The sequence below is a fragment of the Coloeus monedula genome, assembly GCF_965178545.1.
Source record: "Coloeus monedula genome assembly, chromosome: 13".
In the NCBI taxonomy this organism is placed as follows: domain Eukaryota; kingdom Metazoa; phylum Chordata; class Aves; order Passeriformes; family Corvidae; genus Coloeus; species Coloeus monedula.
This window is the reverse complement of record NC_138793.1, coordinates 14781547-14789964: the sequence shown is the minus strand read 5'-3', so window position 1 is coordinate 14789964 and position 8418 is coordinate 14781547. Positions and strand designations below refer to the sequence as shown.

The 8418-nt window shown below is 52.9% G+C and overlaps 1 protein-coding gene across 2 annotated transcripts; it reads left to right on the top strand.

The window, feature by feature from the left end:
- Nucleotides 1–279: 279 nt before the first annotated feature.
- On the top strand, nucleotides 280–6781 carry CFAP20 (cilia and flagella associated protein 20; the record flags this gene model as incomplete). 2 transcript variants are annotated; one of them, XM_082290177.1, is made up of 6 exons in its annotated part: nucleotides 280–438; nucleotides 2604–2683; nucleotides 3748–3859; nucleotides 4200–4388; nucleotides 5491–5601; nucleotides 6485–6781. In XM_082290177.1, the coding sequence occupies exons 1-6, from the start codon at nucleotides 355–357 to the stop codon at nucleotides 6488–6490; spliced, it is 582 nt and encodes a 193-aa protein (XP_082146303.1). In that variant the 5' UTR covers nucleotides 280–354. The 2 variants fall into 2 exon arrangements, with proteins under 2 accessions (XP_082146303.1, XP_082146302.1); XM_082290176.1 differs by lacking the exon at nucleotides 6485–6781 and having other exon boundaries at nucleotides 5491–5610.
- Nucleotides 6782–8418: the final 1637 nt, after the last annotated feature.

The following is an 8418-nucleotide window of genomic DNA, read 5'->3' as shown; positions in this document are numbered from 1 at the left end:
GCACGGCGTCCCCTTTGGACCGAGGCTCGTGAATTGCCGGGGGAGAACGGAGATGTTTTTAGAGGTGTCCCCACCTACAGCCCAGGCGTTCGGGGAATGGGATACCAACCACAGGGGACCGGGCACGGTTTGGAGTGGGCTCGGCTCCAGCAGCTCGGCTGAGCGAGGGCAGGAAGAGGCCGGAGCCGGCGCCGCGGTTGCCACGGCAGCGCTCCCACAGCGCCGTCACCAGGGAAGTGGATCCGGGGCCGCCCAAAGTAGTTCCTCGGTGACGGCGGCGGCGCGGCGCGGAGGGATCCGCCGTGTCCTGTCAGAGCGGCGGCCGCGGCCCGGCCCGGCCCGCCCGGCCCCGGCATGTTCAAGAACACCTTCCAGAGCGGCTTCCTCTCGGTGCTCTACAGCATCGGCAGCAAACCGCTCCAGATCTGGGACAAGAAGGTGAGGCGGCGGGCCTGGGCGGCGGCGCGGCCCGGGAAGCGGCGTGGCCGCTCGGCTCGGCCTCCCGGGGCAGGCCCGAGGCCGCCGGGAACCCCCGGAGCACTGCGGACACCTGTGGGGCAGCTCTGGGCCGCCCGCCGGGGCCGGAGCTGCAGCGGTCGGGATACCGGGACCCCCGGCAACGGGATAGCCGGATCTCTCGGGAACTGGTTACCGGCACCCCCCGGGGCCGGGGTACTGGGGCCCCCGGGGTGTTTCTGAGGGGAATGTGTTATTACGAGATTTTCTGCCTTTGCTGGGCAGAAGAGCCCGCCCGGCAGCAGGAGCTGCAGCACTGTGGGAAAGCTGCAAAAGTGTCCAGCACTGGCCGTAGGCAACGGGATGCCCAAGGCCCCGTGGCCATTGCTGGGGCTGAGCTGGGGGTCTCCTCTGGTGCGTGACCCACCTTTCAAACAGCCTTGCCAAAGGCATGCAAAGGAGGGCTGTGTGGCGGCTTGTAAGGTGTAGGAGAATCGTGAATATCTCATCACTTTGTTTCTCCGTCCTGTCAGTTTTCAGAGTGGTTCTGCTCAGGGCCCCGTGCCTTCTCCCGGGTATCTTGCATCAAGGAGCCCTCCTCAGGATGTTTAGAGATGTTGAGCTGTGCTGCTCCCCCGCGTCACGGACCACCCGTGGTTTAGTGATTCTGCAAAGCACTTGTTATAACCTCTGAGACCAAGGCTACGACCTGTGTTTGGTTGCTTGTGCATGAGCCTTAGCTGAATTTCTTGTGGTTTCAGCAGGAACAAAAGCCTTCAGGGCAGTTCAGACAGCAGAGATGTTTGACATGAGTGGGCTTGTGTGAGCATTTACAAGTTGTGAGATGGGGGACAGGAAGCAGAGACCCATTCTGTTTCCCATCAGTGGGGTATCCATGTAGCTCTGTGAAGAACTGGGATGTCTCACGCTGCCCGCGTGTGTGTCTGTGTTTTGCACAAATATTCATGACTTTAAAAAAGGATCAACAGCTTATTTGGAGGACAAGATGCATTAAAGACTCTTAGACAAAGGGATGTAGCGTGCTGCCAGACTGCGTAAGCCATGATCAGGCTGGACTGACCGTGCTTGGAGGTGAAGGTTGGACTGGAGACCTCTTGAGGCACCTTCCCACATGAGTTATCCTGTGCAGGGTGATGCTGTTATGATTGTGTGGCCCATGAATGGCCAGCAGGAGCTCTGCTTGCAGGGTGGATGTCAGCAGTGGTCCTTTCAACTGCAATAGTCTTGCAATAGTTGCTCTTCCTGTCCTGAAGAAGCACGGCCAGCCTGGGTGTGCTTGTTGTGAGGATTGCCCTACTGTCTTCAGCAGAGCATGAAATGCCCCTGTAATTTTGGTGAGAATTGGAAATAGTATTTGACATTCTCCCGTGTCCTAGGTGCATGCCCTAGATTACTGGGTTCATAGCTGTCCTAATGTAGACTTTCATGTCTTTGCAAAAAGAACCAGCAGGCTGTGATTTCTGCTTTTTTGTAGATCTTAAGGAATATCTCAAGCTTTTGTGACATGGGGAAAACCATATATTTTTCAGTCTTAGTAGGATGTGTACTGCTTGTGCTGGTGGAGAGAGTGTGTGTGAGTGTGTAAGGGTGTGCAAGAGAGTGTGTGTGTGTGTGTGTGTGTGAGTGTGTCAGAGTGTGTGCAAGGGTGTTCATGAGTGTGTCTGTGTCTGAGTGTGTGTGTGAGAGTCCAGCCCTTCCCCAGAGGCAGTCAGCCATGCCCAGCAGTATAGATCAAGTTCCCTTGGTGACCAGTGGCTGGCTGGTGGCTCCTTTGTATTGCTTGTCCTTGTTTTTACCCCTTAGTCCACTCAAGTTTGATCCTTGCTCTTTTATGTTTGTTTATTTGGGCCTTGGACATGAGGCTTGAGTCCCTTGTGTTCACTGTAGCGTATTTTGATAGATGGAAGTCTTGCACTCAGTGTATGTGCAGCATGCTGGGCCATAAACTCTTGCTGGCACTCTAGGGCAGTGATCAAAGCCTTGGAAACAGCAAGGTCCAGGAGAGTAGGAGCCAAGTGAATGTAGATGGGTCCTCCTGGGGTCTTTTTCCTTCTCCTAATGGAGTGCATGTGCCTCTTTTTTCTCTCTCAGTAAAGTCTGTGCTGTCTGCCCCACTTTTGTTCCAGGTGCGCAATGGCCACATCAAGCGAATCACGGACAATGACATTCAGTCACTGGTGCTGGAGATTGAAGGAACAAATGTCAGGTAGGAGAAGGGCTCTTCTGCTGCTCTGGGGGGACAGGACTCTGCCCTGGAGCAGAGTGAAAGATCAGTGCCCAGCAGACATCATCTTCAAACTCTACTGCAGTGTGATGGCAATGTCTTTGTCAATAAATTGAAGAATCTGGGGTCAGGTCACTGATACTGCTCTGTGGCAGTGTACTGGGCCTTTCCCTGGATGTGTTTGTAGAGCGCTCTCTCTCGTCCTCAATGAGGCTAAGGGATAAAAATAAATTCCCATTATTTTTCCATCACTTGAAGGGAAGAAAAGCAATATTTAATACCCAGCCTCAGTCAGCACTGCCAGTCACTGAAAAAGCAACACTGTCTGCTGCTTATTCTATTGTCTTGGGCCTGTTCTCCTCACGTGACAGCTGCTCTCCCTACAGCAGGAAGATCAAAGGGAGATTTATGAGGGGAGTTGCTTATGGAGCTTCTCTTAGCAACCTTGTCTCCATCGCCCTGGGAGACAGACGCCAGCTCCGTGAGCGGGCTCAGAGTCTCCAAGGCTTCTCCAGGGGTGATTCAGAGCAGGGCGCTCCTTATAAGGGCAGCGGAGAGTCCTCTCCTGCAGACAGAGCCAATGCTTCTCTTCCTCCAAGAAGTGTTGATACAGAACTTGCCAGGCATGACGTGTACTTCTAGGGCTCATGACCTCTGTTTTCCCAGCCATATCGAGCACACAGGGTCTCTGCTGTGCTCTGGAGTGCTCTACCTGTTCAATCAAGGGTAGGAGGAGGTTGTGTTGAGAAACAGCACTGACATAGCCTTGAAATTGGGGAGGTGAAACTGTCAGGAAGGTGTTTCATGCCATGGGTGAGAAAAGTGAGATTTGAGAAGCATTCTTTGTGCCTTTTATCTTTTTCTGCCTGCAGCTACCTCTGAAACTCTCCCTGCTGTTACAGGAAGCCCTGGTTGTTGCTGATCACAGATATCCATTTCTGCCTGTCCTCCAAGCCTGTACTGGGCCGAGGGAGAGTCTTGGGTTGCCTCGGGCTGTGTACTTTCTGCTGTGTGAGATCTTAAAATGTTTTTCTCTCACCTCTCAGTACCACGTACATCACGTGCCCTGCTGACCCAAAGAAGACCCTGGGCATCAAACTACCTTTCCTAGTGATGATCATCAAGAACCTGAAAAAATACTTCACTTTTGAAGTGCAGGTGAGGAGTGTGCAGTGGGGAGGCCCCTCCAGGGACCACTGAGGAAGGCGCCAGAGAGCCTGCAGTCTTGTGTTGGAACTTGTCCCAGGCAGTGAGTGATCCCCAAAACAGTTTTGCTTTCTTGGCCATGTGGTGTGTCAGGTCTTCTGGTATGGGGGCATCAGTCAGCTCACAAATACATCATTGCTATTACTGAAAATGGGTCTGTTGCCTGTGTTAAAATTACTTCTGCTGTGGAACGGAGGGCTGGGAGTAGAGAGCCCTCTTGGAGATGGGTAGCACTGTCCTGGGGAGTTGGGGGCCCTGGCACCTGGGTGAGTAGCCTGCCTTCCTTGCCCAGGTGCTGGATGATAAGAATGTCCGTCGGCGTTTCCGGGCCAGCAACTACCAGAGCACGACTCGGGTGAAGCCCTTCATCTGCACCATGCCCATGCGGCTGGACGACGGCTGGAACCAGATCCAGTTCAACCTGTCCGACTTCACGCGCCGCGCGTACGGCACCAACTACATCGAGACCCTCAGAGTGCAGGTGAGAGGCAGGCATGACCTGCCCTGGGAAACCAGCAGCTGGTGATGTTCTTGCTCATTGGGACTGCAGCATGGGAATCTGGGTTTATCCCTGCGTGGATTCTTTGCCAGCCCTGCTCTTTGCAGAGCACTGTGGAAGGAGAGCAAAGGCCCGACTGAGGCCTCACTTTACTTGACTAGACTGGGATGAAGGAGCCCATTTCCATCTTGTTTCTCTGGCTGGCTGTTGGTTAGGGTGAGAGTTGCAGTTCCCTGTGGCATGCCGTGAAGGTGGAGCTCTGCTGGGAATTAGGTGTGTGCTGCCTTACTGTCCAGATAGGCCGGACAGTGGTTGGCTGAATGGGAGCCTGGATGGGAAAGACCCAAGGTGTACAGACCATTTGTATCCCTGGTCAAGCTTGTTTCCTAGTGGTAGTGGAGTGACCCTGCCCTCACTGAGTCCCTTGTAAGAGCGCTGATGCAGTGTTTGTTCTTGCTGAGGACATGGAATTTGTTTCATATGCTAGGGAGTCATGTTCACAGTGTCCAGTGGTGTGTGTTATTTTGAGGAATGCCTGTGCGTGGAGCGTGCCTGTTCTTAGTGTGAGGGGAGTGCTGCAGCTCCTTGCAGGACTGCCCCGAGTCAGTCAGCTGAGAGTTGTGTCTCACATACCCATGAGGGGGACCAGAGCAACTCCTTTGCTGCCAGCTGATAGTGGAGGCAGCACAGACTGGACAGGCTCATTCCTGACCTCAGGGAGGCCCTGAAGTGGGCGTGTTAAAAATGCAGCAGGCTGAGGCTGTGGGTGTTCTGGCAAATGCTGATACCAGCAAAGCGGAGGTGGGTTCACAGTAGAGAATCCCCTTAGCAACTGAGACAGATCTCAGTTGGCAGAGGTGCCAGAGCTTGGCAAATCTTTTGAGTGAGTATTCATCACTGAGAGAGCATCTTACACAAAGCAGAGGGCACAGACCAGCATTTCTCTGCTGGCCTGTCAGAAAAGCAAGACAGTGAGGTAGATCTCCAGCTGCTGAGCCAAAGAATCCATGTTGCAGCATGACACCAAAGCTGCATGTGGAAAGAGCATATGGAAAACGGACTGACTCTTTGTTTTGACTCTCAGATCCATGCCAATTGTCGCATCCGACGGGTGTATTTCTCTGACCGGCTGTACTCAGAGGATGAGCTCCCAGCCGAGTTCAAGCTGTACCTGCCTGTCCAGAACAAGGCCAAGGTGAGCTAGATGTGGGAAGGAGGGTGGGAGAACAGTGAGCCAGGCTAGCATTCCTCTTCCTCCTCCTGCTGCCTTCACGACCCGGAGTTTCTTCTGGTAGCAGAGCTCTTGCCAGCTTTGGCTGCCAGCCAGGGAGCACCCTCTCTGTTGCCAGGGTGAGCAGTCTGTCTGGGGTGCTTTGTTGAGTAGCTTTCCTGCCAAAACACATGGAAATTGTCATTCCCATCTAGGAGCAGGGTGAGCTGTTCAGCTGCTCCCCGTGTCCTCCCTGTTTGTGTTGAAGGACTCTGGGCAGTTGCGGCCTCCCGGCATCTCTCCAGAGCTTTCATCCATGACTCAGCTCAGCAACTTTGCTCTTCAGAGCAGCTGCAGTTCCACGTTCGTCTTCCAGGAGAGATGCTGTTTGTGTCCCTCTAGCCCAAAATGAGTCCCCTGTGATCTTTTCCCCACCCATGGTGGTGCCATGAGGGGGCAAGGAGACACCATGGCTGCCCAAAGGAGGAGATGCCAAGCTCTGCTCCTGCAGTGATGGGAGAGGAGTGAACATGCTGGCACATTGAGAAATCTTGAGCAACATGCAGCAATTTTGAGGCTTGTAAGGAAGCACCTTCTTTGCCAGGGCCAGCCTGTCCCAATGCAGACACTTCTTTTAGCAGAGACGATTTCTGGGCAAAATTTCAAGCTGCAGAGGGAGGATGTTGGGGGCTGATCGTAGTGGGCGGTAGAAGGCAGTGTTAACTGTAGGTAACACCTCTGGGGAACCTGTCACTGCCTTCTGGGCTGTAGCAGAGGTATCTGGGGAGTGCTTGGAGCCCTCCCAGTACCGTTGTCTTGTACTGCCAAGTCTTGTAAGTGTCTCCTTTCTTCTCCCTGCTCTGTCCAGCAATAACACCACGTTGGGAAGAGACGTTGTTGGCGTGCAAATTGTACAGAGTCGGAGTTTTCCTGGCTGCTCCTAATGTGTTGAGCCTAAACACTGCAGGTGGCCTGGTACCCAGTCTTGTGTTGCTCAAAGTGGCCATTGTGCCTCCAAAGAAGGGATTCAGCAGGAATTGTGGAGTTAAGTGTATCCTCTTGAAATTAACAATTTTATTTTTTATTTCCTTGTTTTCCATCTCTTATATATGCTCTAAATATGGATGTAATACTTGTTCTTGAAAAGTTATTAAACATTTGGCTCTGTAAATCTGCTTCTGTCTTCTTCCTCCTTTGATGGATACTTAACTTGCACATTTTAGTGCTTCAGAAAGTGCCAGAGAATTTCTTTGAGAACCCAGATGTTAGAATTTGCCTCTGAACTTGACTTCGATCAGCACCCACACTGTTTAAAGGAGAGCATAGACGTGAACAGCAGCAATCTGGTGAGAGGAAAATTAGTGAGGTTTCCACAGAGAAGACAGAATCTGTCTCCAATCCGTGAAGTTTGTGGTACTATGACAAAAACTCATGCTGTTCATGGAAATGGGTTTTTCATTCTCTTTTTCCTTGAAGCCATTTTCCCCAGCGGTGACAAATTAGGTTTCCCTGCCTGTTAGGGCACAGTTTTGTTGGCTGTGTAGCTACCAACTCTCTCCAGCTCCCAGCCAAGCCTTTAGCAGCTGCTTACAGCACAAGGCACACAATAGCCTTCCAGCTGCCAAATTGTCCCTTTCCCCAAGGATCAAAGGAGAGGTTTAGCAAAGCAACGTAACAGGAGCGGAAGTCTTTTCCTGTGCTGAAGCTGCCCTTCCCTGCCTCAAGCCAATCTGCCTTTGTTGTAGAAAGGCTTGCGAAGGGGAGGCCAGAGACTCCATCAGCAACGGGGTGAGTCTGGGAGTAGCTGTTGCCTTTCCTCCCCAGGGCCAAGCCCCCCATGGATACTCTGGAGGGCAGGTACCAAAGGCTGGGACTGATCCTTCCCTGGGCTGTGCAGTGAATGGGGAAGACTTCACCTCTGTTACTGCTCTGTAGAATAACGCTGGTCCCTCCCAGGAGGAGGAGAGCCTGCTGAGAGACATCTGCCTTAAATTCTGGGTTTAATCCTGTCCACGGAGTCCCCACCTGGTTTAAAGATTTGGCATGCCTGTGCACCCTCTCTCTGCACCTCTGTGGCAAAGCTCTCAGGACACCTGTAATGGAGCTGCCTCACCTGCACCTTTAGAGCTGCTGGGCTTTGAACTGGAGGTGCTGCTACGTGGGGCTGGATTGCACCTGCAGAAGGCTTTCTGGAGAAGACCTTTGCAATTCTTCTAGCAGCTGAACAGCTTGGTAGCTCTAGGGAGACCAGCCAAGGAAGCCCACATGAGAAAGCACCGTGCATCTTGCACTGACATATGTCAAGGCTTGGCTGGACTTGATTAGTTAAGTGGAATCGCACTGGATCGTGTGCCAAGGGTTGGCCTTAATGAAGTCCACGGTGAGGCTTTCTCCATCTTTGCAAAGCTTGCCAGAGCTGGAGGAGCTGCTGAGCGGATCCATCAGACCACAGCAGGGTAAAATGTGCATCCTTTCCCGCAAGCCCTTGCTCAACACCATGTGTTTTGGGCAGTCTTTGGCAGCTGAACACTCAGCAGGAGCTGCTGCTGCCTTTCCCTGCCCTGCTGAAGCCTGTGCTGGAGTTGCCCCTGGTCCTTGAGGAGTTGAGCTCACTCTGAGTGACTGGTCTTAATGCATTAAGAGGGCTGGGCTCCCCTGGGCCCCAAGCTGGCTACCTCTGCAGAGATCAGATGGGCCCTGCTGCCAATTCCTGCTCGACCTCTAGGAGCTGTGCCAGCGGATTTGCTGGAATAAACTCCCAGCCACAAACCCTTACATCCATATGGACCTTCTGTGTACTTT